The sequence below is a fragment of the Strix uralensis genome, chromosome 8 (genome assembly GCF_047716275.1).
Source record: "Strix uralensis isolate ZFMK-TIS-50842 chromosome 8, bStrUra1, whole genome shotgun sequence".
In the NCBI taxonomy this organism is placed as follows: domain Eukaryota; kingdom Metazoa; phylum Chordata; class Aves; order Strigiformes; family Strigidae; genus Strix; species Strix uralensis.
In genome coordinates, this window is record NC_133979.1 from 22,511,131 (window position 1) to 22,533,981 (window position 22,851).

General features: G+C 36.2%; 1 protein-coding gene across 4 annotated transcripts in view; it reads right to left on the reverse strand.

Moving 5' to 3' along the window:
• COL11A1 (collagen type XI alpha 1 chain) overlaps nucleotides 1-22,851 on the reverse strand; it is a 164,480-nt gene that overhangs the window by 29,406 nt on the left and 112,223 nt on the right. For all 4 annotated transcript variants that reach the window (XM_074876656.1, XM_074876655.1, XM_074876654.1 and 1 more), the window contains 8 exons: nucleotides 15,151-15,258; nucleotides 14,561-14,668; nucleotides 13,439-13,492; nucleotides 9,300-9,353; nucleotides 8,451-8,558; nucleotides 4,924-4,977; nucleotides 3,945-3,998; nucleotides 3,808-3,861 (listed from right to left, as the gene is read on the reverse strand). In XM_074876656.1, coding sequence (XP_074732757.1) covers nucleotides 3,808-3,861; nucleotides 3,945-3,998; nucleotides 4,924-4,977; nucleotides 8,451-8,558; nucleotides 9,300-9,353; nucleotides 13,439-13,492; nucleotides 14,561-14,668; nucleotides 15,151-15,258 — 594 coding nt within the window. The remainder of the gene's footprint in view (nucleotides 1-3,807; nucleotides 3,862-3,944; nucleotides 3,999-4,923; nucleotides 4,978-8,450; nucleotides 8,559-9,299; nucleotides 9,354-13,438; nucleotides 13,493-14,560; nucleotides 14,669-15,150; nucleotides 15,259-22,851) is intronic.

Here is a 22,851-nt window from a genome sequence, read left to right on the forward strand (position 1 = left end):
CCAGTTTAACACACGCTGTGGAAGGGAGAAAGGGTAGACAGGCACAGTACTCAGTGCAGTTATCACAGATTAACCTAAATTAGAAGGCAAATTTATTTTATTAGGCTTTGTGGAAGGGAAGTGTGAGGTCAATGTTACTTCTTCTATTTCTTCTCTGCATTGTAAATTCTTATGTAGTGTAAAAACATCTAAGGCCCGGTTTTGAGAAGACCTGAGCAATTTACTGGGTATTTTGAATATCTGCATGTTAGGCCTTTGATATCAAACTAAGATAAGCATGTGTTGGTACATTTTGGTTTTCTGCTTTTTCTTAATTATAAGCACAATGAAGAGAATAAACTCTGGATGGATGCTGGATTTAAGTGGTTCTATCTGAGTGTCAAGAATTCTAGACTGCTCTGTGGAGCCTACAGACATTAATAACGCACGGCTACATGCACATTTGTACTGCTGATGTCTTTGAATGTTTAGGCCTTCGTGTGTACAGCAGAGGGAACAACAAGCTAGTTAAAAATACATGGCACTATGTGTGACAAAAATTGTTTATAATTTGCAAGAAGATAAGGGGGCTTTGAAACTCCAGTATTAATGACAAAATATCTCCTATCTAACCATTCAAATATGAAAGTGAGCAAATCTATTTCACTCCCCAACAATGACAGGGAGGATGCGGAAATGTTTTTCCACACTCTACAATCAGCACTGCATTGCATTTCCTGTAGTATGATATGTCTTTATGAAAGGGATGCAGAGGCCAAAGCATGCTGATGTAATAAGAAAAACGTTGGGGAAAAAAATATGTAGGGAGAAAAGGAGAAGAGAAAAAACATGTTTTGTTTAAAAGTGTGAACTGTCCTCCTATTGCTTAAATTCCTTCTGACAGAACAACTCTCTGTGATTTCTAAGCTTGCAGAATTCATTAAATGGAACTGAAATTAAGAAGGAAAGTATCCTAACTAGGAAAAAACCTGGCATGTAAGAAAACTTGAGGAGGAGAAAAGTAATAAACTTCCAAAATAATATACTTGGAAGCTTCTCTGTGTGAATGCAGAGAATATGGGAAATAAGCAAGAGGAAATAAAAATGACAACCAGTGATAAACAGTCTGAATTTCATGTTCTTGAATTAAATTTGGTGGGCTGATTATCACAAATAGGGATTCTAAATCACATAGAAGAGTCATAGGGAGAAACAAAGGAGCAAGGAGTTCAATACAAGTCAATGCTTTTACAAAACAATTGGAATAGAATTTGATTATGAAACAGTAAAAATCAAAGAGGTGATTGAAACCAATGACAAAATTCCTATTGACTTCAGTGGGCCACAATATTATATGAGGTGTTTTTTTTTCAAAGCAATGAATATAATGGGTGCTACCCTGGATGCAGTGTTCTCATAATAAACGTTTTTCTCGGTACCCTAGTGGTCACAGGAAGAATTTTTCTTCCCACAGTGCCCATTTTTTTTTCTGTATCCTGCTGACATACAGACTCTCTTTTTCCAATAATTTTTTTTGCCATCTCTACCAACTCTTACATTCAGACATGTGTTTGGTACTCTTCCCAGAGAGAAAAACACATCCTGCAGCTCTCTTTAAAATAGGCTGGAGGAACAATGTCACAAACTTGGGAGATTAGAGGGAATATCCTTGTTAATAATGCAGTCAAGCAGGAAGGCATCATGTTTTGTATGTCTTATACAATTTGGGGTAAAAAAGATTGAAGACACAAGAATGCCACTGCTACCAAGAGGCGAGTTGATGCTTAGAGCCACATCCTGAGAAACAGGGAATGCAATGAAGCACTGACACCTTAAACATGGCAGTGCTACCATGAAGAAAATACAGTATAAAGGTAGTATTTTCATCTGCTTGGGATCAATACCCTTTGATCTCAACAGACAAAGAAGGAAGATAAAGTAGGATATTTGTCCATCCAGCCATACGTTATATTCCATTATTCTAGTACTATCTTCACCACATCCCAGAGCACTGCTAAGTGATTTATTTGATGGGCATGTAGAAAAAAATCACGAAACATCCAAAGAGTCTATTAAAATAATAGTTTGGTCATACTGATAAGATGTTGGTGACTCCTTTTGACATGCCCTAAATAAGTGAAGGGTTATTTAAAGAAAGGCATTTTAGTGAAAAAAAACAGGCACATAACCAAAATTTTATGGTAGATGTCAACAATATTGAAGAACATCATAAGAAAGATCTTTTGTCATCACAGGGGAGCAAGAAGCTTTTGAGATACTGTAGGATGAACTGCAGATTTCCATTATTTTATTTTTTTTTTATTAGTCATACAAATGATCCTGGGAAAATAATGACAACTTCCTTATCTTGTGAAAAGAAAGAATACCTAAAAGCTTTGTGAAGCAGAATGACATGTTTTTGGGCAGTGATCAAGAAGAGGATCGTGACAAATAAGTAATTTTGATTGATCTGGTACTTGAGTCATTATTTGTGAATTCATAGTTCTGATGGATTTGTACCTAAAGGTACAATACTGGTACACTGTGTCAAAGAGAGTATGTGGATAAATGAAAGGGAGAAGAAGTTAAGATTTATCAAGTGCTGAAGTTCAGTAATGGTGTATGAGGAATTCGGGGGAAGAGGTACCTGTGCATTTAATTATCTGATGGGACAGGAAGAAAAGTGGAAAACTTGCTTCATATTCTGAAAAGTTATCAATACAGTGAGCTTTCTGAAAAACTACCACTACTGACATTCCTAGGGATGTCTTTTCTAGGATTCATTGACATCAGTGTTTCATTGGATACATATGATATTCTGTGGCAAATATTTAAATAAATCAAGAGCAATCTACAAAGTTTCTCGATGTTATTTATACAGTGGCCTGGAACATATTTATATTGTTTCCTTCACCTTATGGTCCTTTCAAAATCTTCTTCCCAAATCCAAAGTTAAAGAAAAAATTCATATTAAATCTGTAACATTACAGCAAAATGCTTTTACGCTTACACGCATGATATGTCTGAGGTCATCTAACTTGGTAAAATAAACATAAATAGGAATTTCAATAGACTCTTTTGACTTTTGTGTTTGCTCAGCATTTTATAATAGTTTACACTGGTGATTCAAATAAATCACACAAAAAAATCCATTATGTCTGTTGCATACAACACCTTTTCTTTAAGAAAAAGAAAGATATATCCAACATGTTCCTTGTGTAAGATATGAAATTAAAAAGAACCCCAAAACATCACCCCATATACTGGTAGGAAATTTTCTGAATAGAGAACTGAAAATAGCAATGAAAATAATTTCAATGAATGTCATATAGCATCAGCCTTAAGTTAGATTTTCAACTAGCACAAATCATCCTTGAACCTTTGACTTTATTGGAACTGTATCTATCTGTATGAGGAACAGATACATATTGATGCTTCAAATCTGATTCACCTCACAGATACTTTTACTACTGATGCATTAGATAACAGCTTATATTCTTAATGTTCCAGATAGATGGCTATATGATATTCTAAGTTACATCATAACCATAACCTTATTTTAATACTTCACCTGAAAACTCTCTTTTCTGCTCTGAAGCTCTTTCTTATGATTGTTAAATATTTTTGTGATGTAAAATGTGAAATAAAAAGACCAACCATGGTAAGTCAGCTATTAGAAGTATAGCTAGATCACTATTAACAACAACTAGGTCAATGAAGGATATTTGGGAACCGTAATATAACTATCCAGCTGAGAAAAATCAACATGCATATTCATATTCCTATTCTAATGTTTTCTCCTTCTAGAATGTTATTATCAACACTCACCTTTTCACCAACACCTCCAACAGAGCCGATTGAGCCTGGGGGGCCTTGAGGACCCTACAATGATAAAAGATGCTAGTTATCCCAAATATGGTGCTTGTTATTGAATTACTGAGAGGAAAAATTAGATTAATTCTTACATCAGCTCCATTAGGACCCTGGGGACCTCTTGGACCTGGAGGGCCAGGTGGACCCTGTATCAAAGAGACAATTTGATAGAGTTACAATCATAAAGAATAAGTCCAGTGGGGCTTTTTTGGACAATGAAAAGCAATATACTCAATCTGTAGAGGACTATTAATCTTCTCAGTGCTACAGAAACAGCAGGGCCAGATTGTTGCCCATTGCATGAGTTCACAAGGTGACAGGGGATCCAGGCTATGTTATACAGTACCTGAGCTGGAAGTGATCTGATGCTTAGGACTCCTGAGGATTGGTTTCCTGTATTGTATTTTCCCTGAAGGTTACCTGCACACCCATTCCACTGTGCAAAGACCCTGGAGTACCTTATATGTCTGGTAACAGCCATATGACAGTACTGCACCATGGTGCCTACAGATGGGCAATAATAAAGCATCCAGGCTTGGCATAGGGTGTTAGAGGCAAATGAATACTTTAGATAGCTTGCGTTTCAGGACCAGCCCAGAAGGCATTCTGTCAACAGTATGAACAGTTGGAAGATGCAGTCCCAAGATCACCCAGAGAAACAGACTAAACAAAGCCAAATAGTGTTTACCACCTTCTGGCCTGCAATTACCTGAAGCTAAGGTACAATGCCCTGAATTTCAGAAAAGCAACTCTAAACTCTCTGGTGCAGTGGTCTCTCCTTTTTCTCTTTCTTTCCTGAACCTGCATGCCACTGTCCTGTCTCAGCATCTGCTTTGCTACCTACTCTTCTGAGTATTTTCTTAAGTTACATAAACCTTGATATTAAAGATGAGGCGATAGATACAGGAAAGCAAAGTAAATCCCAGAGACCAGTTTATGTTACACAAAATGTTTCCTACTCAGGCACCAGATTCAGGAGTATCTTATCAAATTGTGAGCTACAGAGAAAAGACAATAATACATGTATGATATTTATGTCCTCCAGTGTGACCAATGGGGAAGAAGCCTTACCATTGGTCCCACATCACCATTTTCACCCTTTTCACCTGGTGGGCCAGGCAGACCCTAAGACACATGGAAGAGATAAGAAAACTATTAGTAGGGTACCTGGAATGATGAGTTATATATCAATAAGAAACAATATAAATCAGATCTACATGTGAAACTTGGGAACTTGGGGGGTGGGGGGGGAACAAGAAAGCAAAACCTATTTGCATTGAAACAAAGAAAAAAAGAAAAGGGTTTCTTTATATTACATCAAATGTATAGATAGCCCTATATGCCTAAACCAGGTGAGGCAGAAAATTTTTGAAAAAAAAAGGGACACAGAAATGCTAGGGTGGCTGATTTTAAAAACACTGCCATCGTTATCCAGACCACAGGTGGGCATCTGGATAATTTGATTTATGCTATACATAATATATGATTTATACATATATTTGTAAAGAAAACATAATCAGTGCAGCACAATGAAGTGGTATGCGAAGATGTCTAAGCTACCTGAGTATTGGAAGCTGTATAACTGCTTTAATAAGGTGTCCAGTGGTGGTGATAAATCCTGCTGAGAGGCATTGCATTGGGTTATACAAATGTATCCTTAGAAGCAAAGGTTTAAAGTAACACCAAGAGAAAGAAACTAGCTGATGCTAATACTGATATCTAGTAAAATGTTACCACAGCTAGAAGCACTATCAGTTTCACCTCCTGGGTTCTGCTACTTTCAAAGTATGTTATCGAACTATAGCTAACCAGATTGGAAAACACAATTTGTCATCTTTGCTACAAAGCTGTATAAAAAAGTATGAAGTATAAACTTAGCCAACACTATATCCATTCCTCAGCTGCCCTCCTATTTTGAAACAATCTGAACAATAGAAGTACTTCTCAAAATTCAGAGATGCACCTTTTCTAAAAATTATGTGTGTCTCTGTTGTCTACTACCATGAAAACTTGGCTGACCTGTCAGTGCACTGTGGTTGTTGTGAAAGCCTGTTTACTATTAGATAATCAGCACAAAAACAGCCAGCTGTGGCTCATGTGATGACACAGTGGCTTTTCTGTATAATTCTTGCTTATTTTAAAAAATACTAGACTGTGTTCTATTAAAATGAAAGTCCATAGCTGGTAATACTATCTTCAGTAGCATGTATTGATTATAGTACATGCTGAGAGTAATGCTAGGGTTATAACAACAGGTAGTTTTATTACTTTCTAACTTTCTTCATGTTTATTTTTTGTAATGTGGTAATAATTCAACAAATGAAATTTGAATTGACTTTAACTCTCCTTCACTATGAAAAGTATAATGTTTTAAATAACAATTTTGTATCTAAATGTTCTAAAGAGTGATTAGAGGAGAAACCTAGGTTTGGACTGGATGGCTAGTCTTTAGAAAGTTGATATTCAGAGAGAAGAGTCCCACCTCAAATAAACTAGATCTTCCAGTTGCCAACAGTCCACTCAGTTCTACCCCGTGAACATAAAAAGATATTTAGCTTAAAAAGTTGAATGCCTCATCCATTATGATTCATGGTCATGGTAAACCTAAACAGCTTATTCAACTGCTTGCAGAGGAGATATTTATAAAACTGTGAAGGCAATTAAACATTTACTTTATATTTCTGCCTATGAAAAGACTTTCCAAAGCCATTTGGTGCACTCCTATTTCAACACTGAAAAAATCTCATTGATTTCACTGAATCAATATTTCATGCATTATTGGACATGGTATTTTGGGAGTGCTTTCAGTTCCTTTTGGCAAGAAGTAATTGAGGTGTTTTGTCATTTAATATTTCAAAATTTAAGTAAAATTGCCATAAACTGACTATAAGATAAACTAGATAAGCCCATAGAGTTTTTCAGATTTTCTTTGCTTTCAACTCCTTTTGTTAGAAACCTCCTTATTTTTAAAAATACTATCAAAATTAAATAGCAAGGAAATTAACAATTAAAGTAATACATTTTCAAAATTACCAATGTTCACTTTTATGATCAAAAATACTTTTTACTTAATGGCCAATGTAAGAAATAATCAGTAGAATTTAACGTAAGTTAAAGTAAGTGTGATATAGGTACCACTGAATATAAGACACAGAAAGTTGTTACTCCCTAACAGTTCATAATAACCATAGAACTGCTTTACTGAATAAAAGAAACTCCTGATTTCTCAATGGTACTTCCAATACTATTAGCAAATATGGGATCTCAGTCCATGGACTAACATATTCAAATTAAAATCTTAATCAGAGAAATAAAATTCCGCATTTGAAATATTTCATTTGCATAAGTCCAATCTAATTGATTTTTATATTTATGCAGCTTAGTGCTCATTAAACTTAAAACGTTAAGGTGGACTTCACTGAAAAACATCAGTTGAAACAGTATCCTAGATCTGAGAAGAATAACAAGGATAATTTTATTTCACTCTCTTTAAAATAGTAAAAAACTTAATTCATAATAAAATTTAGGAATAATTTTTTTTGAGTTATGATTTCTGAAAATAAAGATTTTTCCATTTCAAAGGCAATATGAATCTACACAAGACATATGTGTTGGTGCAGCAAGGAACTGCTTAACTTCCGTGAAGGTTTGCAATATTTTATAAACTTTATTGTAATTTTTCTGAACTGTGTTATGTAATGGAATTTTAGAAATTATAGGTACAGGTTAAAGTTTGGCTTAGTGAGAGAGATGAGTCAGTTCATGCATGGTGGATAGAAAGGAGACATACTGTTTAATACATTCAAACACTATTATTATAATTTTCCATTTTTTAAAAGAGAGTGTATGTGATTCATATTACAGCTTAATGCATGGGTTAGAAATAGTTTCAAAGTGCTCTGTGCTCTAACGTTAATTACATGGAAAGGAATCAAAGGTCCTAAACGTCGTCTTCTTTGTTTTATTTAAGCAAAATACATTCTTGAAAAAGCAGGATTTTTTGACCGTAATCTTCTGGATGCAGCAGTGAGAAGCCTACATTTTACTGTATACTTGTTTTGGTTTTTTTTGACTCATGATATAACAATTTTAAGAGGAAGAAACATGACACTATAGGAAACTGCCAGTGATGGCAGCAGTGTATAAGCATCGTGGAGTTTTACTAATCTTTCAGAACACAAGTAGTGTCTGTGATGGTATCACCCAGAAACACACTGTGTTGCCAAAACCTATTCTGAAAATACAGTAAATGACTAGAACATTTTAAATAAGCCTCCAGGTGAATCTTTTCTTTAAAATGTGTATCTCCCATAAAAAGAAGTGCTCTTGTTGAAACAGAAGTCATTGGACTCTATAAATGACTGAATTACTGAATGAAATTCTAAAGTCTATGGTAGCCAGGAGTTCTGTTTCAGAGCATCCTACCAATCTCCTTCAGCATTAAATCTGGTATTTATGCACGACCTCTATGAATATGGGATCTTTCAGACCTTATTAACTGATGCTATCATTTATTTAATAAAGACAATACTCATGCAGTTTCTGACACAGAAATCAGGGTTCTTACAGGTGGGGGGTAAAATAGTAAAGGAACTTACCTGTAAACCAATAGGGCCTGGAGGGCCAGGGAAGCCTCGAGGACCTTCATCACCTTTTTGCCCAAACATCCCTTGCTGACCTCTTGGGCCTGGCTCCCCATCACCTCCCTATTTGGAAATAGAAAAAAGCAAAAATATCACAGGTCTGATAATAACAGAAAAAGCTCCATGTCAGTGACTGGAAAAAAACTACAAGAGGGCTCAGAATCACTCCTGATGTCTTTTGAAATGCATGTAGCCACCTTGATTGAATGAAATCTGTTACATAAATAGAATAGCGGCATATGCCCTGGTTTAATGTAGGTCAAATAATACTGCAGGTCTCAAAAATCTTCCCTGAATACCTCTTCTCTTTCACATCTGCATAAACATTCTAGCTGTTGAATATCTACATATTAGTAAATATGAGTAGCATATAGTTTTACCAATCCTCATGGTAGAAGAATTCAAAGCCTTCTAAACGAAAATACAAATCAATCCACCTGGTATAAGGTTGAACTCTTTCAAAAGGTGGTTACTCTTTTAAATGCATCTGGCACCGAGCTGATTTTACCACTGACTGTCATACGAACCATCAAACAAGTGTACTGAAAGGATGGGTCTCATTCACTATTTACACTATTTCATTTTTAATAATTCCTTCAAATTATTGCCCAGCTGTAAATATGCAATAAACTAACACCTATGCAAGCTTGTTTACAATAAACAACTGCATGTAAGAGGACAATGACAGAGCTGTCAATAGTGATTTGAAATATATTCCTGAGTAAGGAGCATGAGGTTCAAAGAAATTTTAAGTATCAGAGGAGTTATGGCAAGATTGGGGTTTGCTCTGAATAAGCTACTTACAGCTATACCAGGGGCACCAACAGGACCCTGGAGACCTGGTGGACCTGGAGGACCCTGTAACAAACAAACAAACATCCAATAGGAAAAGTTAGTGATTATGGCATCTGGATTGAGATGAAAAGCAAATATAGAGACAACCCTATTTGCATGATCAAGGTCTATTAAGCATTTCTTCATTTCTCCATAGAGAATGTAGCATTATTCACAAGTCTTTTCCATTCAGTACAATCATTTATCTCTCAAAAACTCAGATTTGAACATCTATAATAGACTTAATACCTGCATTTATTGAAAGCACATTTGTAATGTTTCAGAATATTTAGAATAGATTCCCATGCAAACATGAATCAAAATGAAAAACATTTTTTTTTCATTATTCAAAATATCAGACCTTGCCATGAGATTTGTGCAGAAAAACTCAACCTTTAAAGCATCATCTAACAATTTATCTTTAAATGGAATGCTTATTATTTGGATTAGTTTTTATGAAATTGCAAATGGTTTTTGCAACAGCACAAAGCTTATTTTGACCTCCAGCACACATGAAAAAGTCAAAGTCCTTGTTGCACACTGGGTGTCACATTCTCTTTGATACTAAGTCTCTCAGTCTCCTTACAGAATAATAACTTTCTAAATTATATTGCATGTAATTTAGAAGTCAGTTATGCAGGTGTGATGTAATGAAGATATCTAACAGAGTATGGGAATGCAAGATACAGGTTTATGATGGGGTTAAAATTATGTGGTAGGTTAAATCTGGTTTTTGCACTAGCTAGAGAGACTAGACTGATAAAGAGTGAAACTAAGAAAGCATAAAACCTTACACCTGGCAATAGCTGAATTCTAGTCTGCTATTTCAGGTGGCAGGGAAGTTGTCTGCAGTTTCTAGGCTGGAAATTCTAATTTACTGCAGAATAATGCCTGGGTTTAAAGACCTTGCTAGGGCTAAAATTAGATTATTCTTCCCTTTATAGGGAGATTACAAAAAGAAACTTCTAAAGTCTTACAGTCTATTTATTTATTTGGGTTCTATGTATATTTTAGAGTATCTTATTTGTAGGGAGTTTGAAGAGTCAAGCTATGTGTTTCTTCTCTTTTATAATTTTATTTTCCTCACATACCTGATGGTAATAGTTGAAGCAAAGCTTTTTAGCCTCTATGGTGAAATCTCTAAAAGAAGGGACTCCTAGGAATGCTCCTGTTGACTGGGGGTTACCATGAGAAAGGGAATTAGCATCCATGAATTTGAAAAAAAAATTGTAATGGAACAGATTGCTTTACAATCTGCAGGGTGCTTCTACCTGCTCCTTCATTTTGCAGGGCCCAGAACAAGATTTACACATTTTAAATCTCATTTAAATACTCATTTTGATATAAAGTAATGTTGGAAGGTACTTTGCAATTGATTAATGTGAAGTTATTTGGACACATGGCCAGATAATTTTTTCCATTGCTCTGGAGGGCAAAGGGAGAGAGACTGATCAGAATCATTGGGAGAGAATCTTCAGTTAATACAGGCAGCTGTGGTAGCCATGACGGGTTTGAGGCTCAAGAGAGGATGTACATCAACAATAAAATTGTGCTGTCCCTAGCTAGGATATGGCAACATAGTATTTTTTATTAGGCACAGAATAGTTAAACCCCCAAACATAAATCTTTGCTAGTTTCGATGGGAAATTGAAGATGTTTCCGGCTCTTCTTACACAGGAAAGAGGGATCAATTCTTCTTTGCTCAGGGCCCTTGCTGTGATTAGCCTCTAAATGCCCACTAAGGCTTCTGTGGGTGTCTAGGTATTGTGAATATCTATTCTTTATGTCCTGTGATTTCAGAAGTAGGTACTTACTTCCTCTTCAGAATCTTTCAGAGGTGACCAACAAGGCCTTCCCTCCCTGCCCCAATATACATCTGTCAGCATGTTGAAAGGAAAGCAGATTTGAAATAAACACATTCTGAAATCGTCAGGGTTGAATAACTGCAATTGAGGGCGAGTAGGATTCAATACACATGACTTCAAATGGGGTAACATTCACTTCAACTAAGCAGGCCTGAACACTGAAGGAATTTCAAGGTATTTCAAGAAAAACACAGTATATTCCCAAATGCCTTAAACCTTGAGACTGAAAGTACGGAGCACGTTCTCAAATGATTATGCTGCAGACACTTTATTTGTAAAGCAGGTCTGCTGGAACATGCCCAAATACATTAGTACTCACTATGGGAACTGTGGTCACAGTCTGATGCTCAGCATAACTAGCTATGCTAAAATGATCTGAAATAATAGAAAAGTGCAGCATGTGTTTTTTCTGAATTTCTCTGATGTAGAAGTATCTCTAATGAAGAGGCATGTCAAAGGGGAAAACAGGAAGATATGCATGTGATCACATGCAAACCCTGAAGTGGAACTGGACCATGACCTGCTTCATATTCTTCCTCTGCCCTTTCCTTTAAATACCAGATTTTTCTGTGTACGCAGCACCTGTACTGTTAAGAACCTCTTCAGGTGGACAAAGAGGAGCTGCATATATCTCTATGTATCTCACAGCTGCTTTACAACTACAACAGCAAATACATTAGGATTGATTTTCAGTCAACTGGGAACAAGTCCATAGTTTTGAAATGGACTTTTAAAAATGTTTTAATTTGATAAATCAATTTTACCAAGTTAACCAAAGCATTCCACTCAGATTATGCAGGAGTAATTTTAGTCTGAAGCAGAATTTGTTTACAACTTGGTTGCATGTATGTTTCTTGGAAAACTGGGTTTTGTAATAGAAGCCCTCTCTCATCCATATGTGTAATATTGCATTCCTTGTGTTAACAGGGCATTACAAGTTGTTTATTACAGCACCTGTGATTTGATCTAATAGTATAAGATTGTGAAAATTATGTGTTTTCTGCATTGGAAACTGCAGAAGTCTTTCTCACATAAATAAGTAAAAAGGACAAGCTTATCTTTAAAAACAAAACAAACCCTTGTCATTTTTTTGCACATTTTATCACCACATTTTTTTCTATGAAATTATCATAAAACTGTGATTTGTTCGAATTTTATGTATCCTCCTATAAAACATCATCTGATTATGTGTAAGCCATAAATTTGGAGTAATTTTTAGAAGCAATCCGCTTTTATGAAGCTCTATAAGTTGTTAATCATAATAAGCACATAGTGTTTTCAAGATAGCAAATATGCTTAGTTATGAATACTCCTGTGTTGAGTTCTGGGCTTTGCTGAATTGAATACTGATGCATGAAGTGAATATTGATGAATATAATAATATTAAAAATCTTTCTGCAATTACTTCTCCATTTTTTCTTAAGGAAAATTATTCAAATAAAATGCCAGCTTATCTTGAAATTGAACAGAAGCGAAAACAAACCTTTTGTAAATTTTTGGGAAAGAAACCAAAATCAAACAGAAAAAAAAATGCTAGTTTTATTCTTTCTAGCTTCAAATTTTACAGAAAAAGCTTATTTTTATATTTCTGACCTCAATCAAAAGAGGAAGTGCTTGATCTTTAGAAATAATTTTGAAGACAAAAACATTTCAAATTAAATCAGTAGAAGCCTGATTAGTCCTAAATTCACTAATAGGCCTAGTGATAATATTTGAAAACTCATATTCACCATTTCATCTGAGGTCTTCGCTGTTCTGAAATGCTGCTCTCAAGAATTAGATTCTTTAAAAATTTAAAATCTATATTAGTATGCTTCTCTACCAAGTCTTCATATTCTTCATCATTATGGCTAAGAAGCTAAAGCTGGGTATGTTCACACAATCCAGTCAGTGAAGTTAACTTAAACACAGCAAGAGAATGTATGTATGTTCTTGGTCTCTCCCATTTCAAATGTAGAATGGATGAATTAAAATGATAGAGGAAGGGTGCTAAGGAATGTAGTGTACCTATCTATTTTTTAAAGATTCTGTAAGCTCAAGGAATATAAGCAACACTAAATATATGCATGGCTCTATAAGTACAAACCTCTAGTGCTGCGTTAAAACTCAACATTATTTTGAAGAACCATTTTTGAAGTGTGTCTTTGTTTCTGTTCATTGATGTAGCAAGACTACCTGCATACTTCATGCATAAATACTTTTTATTTATGAAGAACGTAATGGACAAAGGATTTTGCTACTCACGTTTTCTCCCTTGTCGCCTTTACTACCTTTCTGACCTGGTTCACCAATTTCACCCTGTAATTGAAAGTTAAAAGTTAAACTTCTTGTTTAAAATGGTCTCCTTCACACTTAGCTGAAGTCAATATCACAGTATTTTTAAATGTCCCCTTTGATATTATTATTCTGTGTTTTATGCTGCTGCTTCAAGTGTGAAGGCCTGAAGGGGGCAATTCTGCATCGATCAATAGTATGTCGTATCAATCCAGATATTGATTGCTAAATTGCGAAGGGCAACAAGACCTGGCTTTGAAGTATAGAGCAACTGAGCTCTAAATAAAGGAAATTGTGTTCCTCATGTCACCTTCAATATGAACTTATAATGAAAGCACCCTGATTTACAGACTCATCTAACTGTATGTGACTGAACAACCACTTCTCACTGTAGAGTACAATATTTCAAAACTTCAAAATTATTCAAATCACCAGGAAACCGTGTCAGAAAAAAAATGTTTTCTTTATACAGTAATAAAAGACAATTAAATTAAATCACAGAAAATACTCTCTGTAGGATAAGTAATGCATCATAAAAACGAACTCCAAAGTCTTTACCTTTACCCTATGCTAACTAACAGAACAGTGCTAGATCAAGCAAACATGCAAGATGATCCTGAAGGGTGCTGTGTCCTAATTTCTGCCAGAAGTCAACAGAATATTTCTGCTGTGAACATAATATTTTGACACTCCCAGCCTACCAAGAGTGGTTCCAAATCACTATACATTACTGAGAACATTTTATCTTACTCATTCAGCAAACCAAGTTTCTAAAATAGGCAAAAATAAATTTTGACATTATCTGCCTTGATTTATTTTGCAACACTTTCATCCTTGTTTCTTTGCCACAATAAATGTTAGTCTACTAGTTCTTGAACACAAATCCCAATGCCCCGTGGCATCTGTCCCTCAGACATCTAAATATAGAAGGGTTTTTTATTTTTTTTGCAGTGGGTGGAGGGAGTTTGGGGGAAGCAAGTGTAAGAACGAAGTATGCTTCGTTGCCAAATTTGTTGTGAGGAAAGCTACAACCAGAGAAGTCTACTGACAGATCTTCTCACAGATGCACTAATACCAACTATAATGATTCACCTTGTCACCATCTTCTCCAGGAGAACCACTAGGACCAGCAGGACCAGGAAGTCCTACAGGACCCTGTACTCCATCACGTCCAGCTGGACCTTGAGGACCTTTTTCACCCTGGTTTTGAAGAAAAGGAAGTGATCCACATTATCACAGGAGACTAATGAAGATTTCAGTACAGGGAGTCACATTACCAATATAAAATTAAAAAAAACCCAAACTAACAAAATAAATCAGAAAGAAAACTATAAAGGGAAGAGAATGTATCAGAAAATTATAGTAAGTAATAGTGGAAGATGATGACAAATACACTTTTACTCTAATGCAGAGTGTCTGGGTACAAGTTTTAATGAAAGACCAATTTCACAAACTTTTTTATTATATTCACTCCCTGCTGTGATAATAACAGGTTTAACGTTTCTTGGGTGTTAGAGGGTGTGACAATAAATGTTTTACTATTTACTTAATTGTAAATGTAAAAGGAGTATGTCAGGTGTTCTGAGGATATGTTTAACAGGCAAATACTAGAGTGGGAAAAAGTAACATTCTGGAATTAAAAGTCTGTGCTGTGATAGTTTTATGTGACTGTGATTACTTACAGGAGCACCCTTCTCCCCTGCAGGGCCTGGAGGACCCTGAGGTCCAGGACGACCTGGTAGACCAATAGGGCCAGCGGTGCCTGCTGCTCCACGTTCCCCTGGTGAACCCTGGAAAGCAACAAAAAAGTATAAGAGAATTCTGATATAACCCTGATAACTGTTGGTGGTTTTCATGACCCAGGTTATTCAGTGAGGTTCCAGCTGGTAGAAGGGTACACATTCAGCATGAGTGCAAGTAAAGAAAAAGACTGAAAGAACTAACCTGAAGTTCATACTCAATAGTTCTTATTCAATACTAATGTTCACTTATTTTTAGATAAATACCCCTTCCTGTATTTGTTCATCATAATAGGAGTGTGCTTCAGCCTATTTTCAAGAACTTTTTTTCCCTCTGTGTTTCCTATATACATTAACATACTACTTTGATGAAAGAATATTCACCATATTAAAATACAGAACTAACCCACACCACAACCTAAAATTTTAGGCAAGGTTTTGCCGTACATTGCTGTGATGATCAGTATGTTTCTGCATTTCAATTCACCTGTGTAAAAATTTATTGAAGTATAATGACTAATTTGATTTGTCATTAGATGTCTTTAGATAAGCACAGAAAAAGTTAAAAATCTAATACTGCAAATTAAAGGGAAAAAGACAGTACTCTATGTGGAAAAAACACTGGAATTGTGTATGCTAGAATATATTTTTACAGAGAATAATAGCAGAGAGGAATAATTTTTACTCAATGTCAACAAGCCTCACTTTTAAATGAGTCATATCATTGTCATTACTGTATTCCTTTAATTGCCTAAATAAGTGTTTTGGTTTTTTTTCCTATCGGAAACTACCAAATCATCCATAACCGAAAATTAGTTTCTACCTTCCCCGTCAGTTCTTTCTTTTGAAGCAGTGTAGGGCTTATGGCTGTTTCATAAAAAGCCAACCTTTCTTTTAAATATGTCAATCTACCACAGAGCCAAGCTCCATAACCTTTCATAATTTGAGCTGTGCCTTTATGGTTTCTGCTGGATTGAGCTAACTAGACAAAATTGAGAGAATGGCTAGGTATGTAAAAATCTGCAGTGCTCTAAAAACAAAGAGGTACCTAAGGTGGACTAATTTTTCCTGTCTTATTTATTGCACTTTCTAAGAATACAGATGGCGTATACTTTTAAGTAGTTCTGAAGGGGAAGGAAAAGAAACAAAGTGTTCTAGTACTGAAAAACCTTCCTAAAAGGATACAAGGGAACAGATAACAGTATAGATCAGAACTTCTACTCAAATAAATGGAATTTCAGAATGAAAATGTTAAATTTTGGTCTGTCCATATTTGTTTATCATTTAGTTGAAAGCCACAATGTGGAGTACTGATTTTAAATCCTTTCTGTAAGCTGGGTTAATTTCCAAACAGTGATCTATAACGAAAATTCTCTGTAACTCATAAGCAAAGAAATGGACACTTGTTTGGAGGCACATCACAGCAAGAAAATGACAGGGAGCAAAAGACACTTACACTTGAATTCCTAATATCTCCTTGATCACACATGCAGATTCTGACCAGGTATTCTCTATTTGTGAAATGGATTAATGATAACACAGGAGAAAACTTCCTGTGTCTTGATAGAGAGGTTAACTGCCATCTAACCTGCTTCCTCCTGTCTGTCCACACAACTCAGCATGTGCAGGGAGACAGAAGCATAATGTTCTCCTGGGTACAGGCAGAGCACGGAGAATGGTGGAGCTTCTTTGTGCTTTTTTTGCACCATCACTGGCTGAGAACTCTGGCAGGAAATCCAGCTTTGCCAGACCTGATACTTCCTGAAGATTCAACATACTGTACATCATAGGGCAGCATAGGAACAAAGACAATGGAGAATTTTCTTCCACTATATTCCACATATAAGGTAGTCTTGTGCTTACAAGCCTAATGGGAAAAACTATTTCACTAATAGCAACACAGTTAACATTGAAATTTGTGGGCTCACTGAGAAGGAGAGCGAGCTGTTATCTTTCTCTAAATTCCTGTATTTTTGCACTTTTGTATCATCTTTGTTTTCTGTCTTTTAAATAATTTACAATTTTTCTATCAATAGAGCACTGTTAAAGGTTTGTTTGCTGTGCAGTAATATTTCCCCAGCTTTTCAGTTTGACACCTACAAGATTGTAATGCTTTAAAGTTATCGATAATTTCACTTTTCCAGCTGATATACTGGAAGTGGCATCATACATCATGGAATGGATAAGTAATAGGTATTATAGCATGAGGCTCTGAATAGCCAGGTTTTTTTCCATGTTTAAGCAATTTGCTGGCTCATGGAACATTGGAATTTTATGATGCTTTCACCTATGAGGGCCCAATGTTTTGCTTTTATTCATGACATAATTTTCTTGGACTGACCCCGTTAGCATAACTGGTACTAATTCCATAATAAGGTGATTTTTCCTCCAGATAAATCTGAAGAGAGTGCTGAATCGTTGCTCCAAATATTTTTGCGAATTGTCTCAGTAAGATCTAATTTGGCATGAATGTTCAAGAAAAGTATTTGTGCAGGAATCATAGATGACTTTATCCTTCCAGGTGTTGAGGGTTTTTTTAAGCCTGGGTGGATGCCTAAGTTTCAGTCCTGTTTCTGTTATTTTAGTTCCTAAGACTTCAGTGAATTCAACAAGAAAAATTCACTACCCTGCAGCCATACTACCATGGTCTCTGATCTTGTCAGCTTTCATAAGCTAAATGATTTTAGGTCATCTCATCAGTAGGATGCAAGAATAGAGAGGGGAAAAATACAAATAACGCATAGATCTTTCCTGTATCAGACAGCAGCCACTAACAGTGGCCATAATTTCTAGTATGTCTTTTTATTCAGCCAACTTTTCGTGTCTATCTTTGCATCATTTTTATTTGTTATACTTAAATTTTACATGACTTATGAACAGGAAGTACACCTTCTGTTTTCAAGGATCTTCTCATATCTCTGTGAGAATGGCCTCTGATCAAATTAGAACACATTAAATTATAGTCACAACTCAGAAAAGCATTTTAGGCAACTTAAGCCTGTTCTCACTTTCTATGTTTATTATCTTTTTTTTTTATCACTCTGTCCCACTATGAAACAATCCCCTTCTATTACTAAACTCCATGTTAACCTGTGGTCTTGCAGTGGCACTCACATCTTGGAATCTTTTTATTAATTGGGGGGGGGGGGGTGTTTAAAACTTTTCTACAGAATGAAGTTTCATGCTCTGTCTTGTATTTCTCTTATACAGACTATAAACTCATTAGTAACCTTATTGCACTTTCTGTGAAGAGATATGTAACAATAGCTATTGTATACATTATATGTAGTAGCAATACTTTTTACTGATGGTTAACAAAATGTTCAACAAGTGAAGATCCCTATGACTGAAAAATGTTATAAGATAGAGGAGGGTTACTCTAGATAGCTCAGTACTGATAACTGGGTAGCCTACAGCTGGCTTGTTCTGAGTCCAGTTTAAGCATCCTATTCCTAAATGAGCTAACGAAAAATGACTGCTTGACATTCCAAAGAGCTTTCTCTCATCAGCATTCAGCATTCCACACAGTAGTATGAGAAGGGAAGAAAACAAACAGAAGACAAAGATAGCAGATAAAAGAGAACTGTTAAAAAAAACCCCACCAAAAACCAACAAAACCCCAAAAAACCCACAACAAAAAACCCCAGGAAAAAGCCTTGCTCTGGAGTGCGTTCATGCATCTCTTTCTTTTGTCCAAATCCCTTTAAGCACAGTAATTGACATGCACATTGGTTTTGTTTGTTTGGTATGCTTGCAGATGTATGTACTAGCCACATAAAGCTTATAATTGACTATATATGCTAGTTAGAAGCAATTGGTATTGGCAGGGAACTGGAGGAAAACCATCCAGTGGCATGAATTTTCTTCCTATTGTAAATGGCAAATGAAGACTCCATTATAATTACACTTCTGTGTGTACCCTCTGTTGGCTAAAAATAGATGGGAAAATATTTTAAGACTATTTGATGCTCATGGTCTGCTATGAGCTACTGTGAAAAAAAGCAAGCTATTGTGCTTTAATTGTGCTCCTTGCAGATGCACAGAAACCCAGTATTAAGGGCATCTATGCATCTTTTTTCACTGAAAACCACTTTGAAGATAACAAGTTAGTAATTAAAGATGAAATAGAAAAAAAATCCCACTGAGGACTTCTGGAATACTCTCAGGGCAGCTTGGTGCTGTTTGTGCCTCAAGTGGCCTGCCTGCACTACAGTGAACTCAAAGTATATTTTAAAAAAAAGTTTACCCTTCAAACTCTCTTTCCACTCTGCTCATGATTCCTGCTAAAACTACATCTATTTCTCAAAGATCAGAAAAACAATACGCAAAAAATTCTGAGCTTCCTAAGTGATTCTTTCTATGACTATGTTTACCTTAGAAGGACGTGAGGCCCCAATGGGAATGGATTTATAAAGTGAAGAAGCAGTCGGTACTGTGCTACTGACACCCATACTCTGTGTATTCCTGGACACAATTATCTTTATGATAATTCTAGTCTGGCACTGAACTCCTATTAGCTGGCAGGTATTAGAAGTGCCTCTGGAATTTCTCTTCCAATTTAGTTTCATGTGAAAGGAATGCTGTTCATGAGCTCCAAGAGAGCTCCATGATTTGAACCAAAGGATGGTAAATGGGGGTGATTTCAACATTCCGCTCAAAAAGGCTCTGATGTTTTGAATTAAAGCACTAACATATACACAAAGCACTACCATATACACACAGAATTAGAAAAACATGGATCATCTGAATTTAAATTCAAACACATGTATTTCAGAATATGGACAACCATCACTAAACAAGATATGTGCTTTTGCCTCACAACCTTATGTGATGCATATTTATGAGAAACTATGATAGTAGTGTCACAGCTACTGTGTGGGCATGCTGTCTGGGAAAGTGAGGTGTGTTAAATGTCAGGTATGCTTGTGCTGTCTGATCTGTGAATGCTCAGAACAGTTCTGCTTCATTGCACCTGAACTAACGATCTGCTTGAGAGGTTAGTCCAGCCTTAGGGCCTCCTTTAACAAAAAATCAAGACATGACCTTTAGATTGAAGAGACTATTCTGGTCTGTGCTTTCTTGATTTTGATTAATCTTTTCTTCTAACAGTTCAGGTTCTTCAGATGGGGTAGGATGGTATGCCTTTTGACTCTCCATACTAGCTTCCATTCCATTCCCTGGTACCTTCTTTTGGTGCCTTTTGGGAATGTATACGGAACGCATGATGTTAAGAACTGTAAATCACAAATGCAAGTTCTCGATTTAAAGAACCAAGCTTAGAGGCATTAAGGATTCAATAATTAGGAATTCAAGTACCAAGTATTAAGAAATCAAGAAGCTTAAAAGGGTGCTACAGCAGATCTTTTCCAATAATGTAGAAATAATCCAAAACCAAGAACCTTTATAATATGTGGGATGTTCTCCCTCCTTGTTTAATGCATTCTAATCTCAATATGAATTGCAGGGACATAAGACAGCTTTATTGTTGAAATACAGAGAATTTCAGCTCCTCCATTACTTTTTTGTCTAACAGGAATAGCTGTGCTGACTTTTTTTTGTTTCAGTTGCACTGAATGAAAGAAGTAAGTTGACAAGATGACTGTCAAAATGTACACAATTCACATTTGGGAATAATTGAACCATGTTTTGAATACCAGTAGAATACTTGTAGAACCTCCTTGCATAAAAAATGACAACAGAGAATAGGTGACTTTAAGCATACCCTACTTCAAACACCTTTCAGTGGATAACTATCAGAAACTGAAATGAAAGAGGTAGGAAAGGTATAAATAGTAGATGTGCAAACACGAAACAAAAATCTAAATGTAAACAACTTCTGAGCACAGGACCATCTAGAAAAAGCCTAGTCACACTACTCAAGGGAGAATAATTTACTGCTTTTGAGGACTGAGTACTTATCACTGCTTTTCTATCATAATCATAAAGAAAAAAACAGCTACAGCAACACAAAAAGCTGGCAAATACATATTTATGCCCATGTTGAGTTTAAAATATTGAGAAGGAATATTACTGCATGACATGCTTTTACATAGCTGTTATTAGCCAAGCAAACATCATTTGTAACAGTTTCACTGATGCTGTCTATAGGCATGGACCACACAAGAAGTACAGTAAACATAAAGTCTTCAAAGCAATGGATGGGTTTGGTCATCTTATCTTCTAAAATTCTCAAGTAATTGTATAATGCATAATTTCTTTACATATTCGTAAAATGGTATTGTTAATAAGCCATTCTTATATTCTTGTATGATTTATTTTCCCATGGATTTGAATGGGAGATTGCAAGCTGCATGTTACTATTTTCCAAAATAAGATTCTGTTTTTACAGTGCTTATCATACTTCCTCAAAGTTCTTAAGCTTGCTCTGCAATTTTTCCCTTTTCCTACAGAATCTTAACTTTCATTGAAAAATATTGTTTTCAATGTAGATACTGTGGCAAAAAGTATGCCTGCTGCTGTATCACTCTCTGTATCAGTTTCAAAGCACTTCAAAACAGAGTTAAGATGTGTTCCCCTCTTTAACTATGTTGAGGTCTCCAAAATCTGAGTGAAAAAATCTCAATAGATTCTGAGATGACTGTCTTCAAATTTTTTTTTTTTTAAGATAGCAAATAAATTGTAAAATAATGGTGGAAAGAAATAGGCTATGTGACATTTCCCAACTATACAAAAATTACTGAAGATGAGTAGAATATTTATCAGTTCTATTCTTTATGTATGAAACATTCTGTTATCCCAATCTAAACAAAAAGAATCCGTTTATCAATGAGTTAAAAATTAATCAAAACTTACACATAGTCTAGTATATGGTTTAAAATATCAGATGCAGTAATAAAAATTTTTAACATTATGTGGGTCAACTGTATGAGTGAACTGCAGTTGTACAAAGGGAATAAAGCTGTATTGGATTTGAGTGGCAAGGTTTTGGTAGTGTGGGGGCTGTAGGGATGGCTTCTGTGAGAAGATGATGGAAGTTTGCCCTATCTTCAACAGAGCCAATGCCAGCCGGCTCCAACATGGACCCACCACTGGCCAAGGCTGAGCCCATCAGCATTGGTGGTAGCACCTTTGTTATAACATATTTAAGAAGGAGGAAAAAACTACTGCACAACAGTAGCTAGAGAGAGGAGTGAGAATATGTGAGAGCAACAACTCTGCAGACACCAAGGTCAGTGAAGAAGGAGGAGAGGAGGTGCTCCAGGTGCTGGAGCAGAGATTCCCTTGCAGACAGTGGTGCAGCCCATGGTGAGGCAGCTGTGCCCTGCACCCATGGAGGTTCACGGTGGAGCAGATCTCCACCTGCAGCCCAGGGAGGAGCCCACGCCAGAGCAGGTGGATGCTTGAAGGAGGCTGGGCCCCCATGGAACCATGCTGGAGCAGGCTCCTGGCAGGACCTGTGGCCCTGTGGAGAGAGAAGCCCATGCTGGAGCAGGTTCACTGGCAGGACTTGTGACCCCGTGGGGGACCCATACTGGAGCAGTCTGTTCCTGAAGGACTGCACCCCGTGGAAGGGACCCACACTGGAGCAGTTCATGAACTGCCTGTGGGAAGGACCCATGTTGGAGAAGTTCACGGAGGATTTACTCTTGTGGGTGGGACCCCATGCTGGAGCAGGAGAAGAGT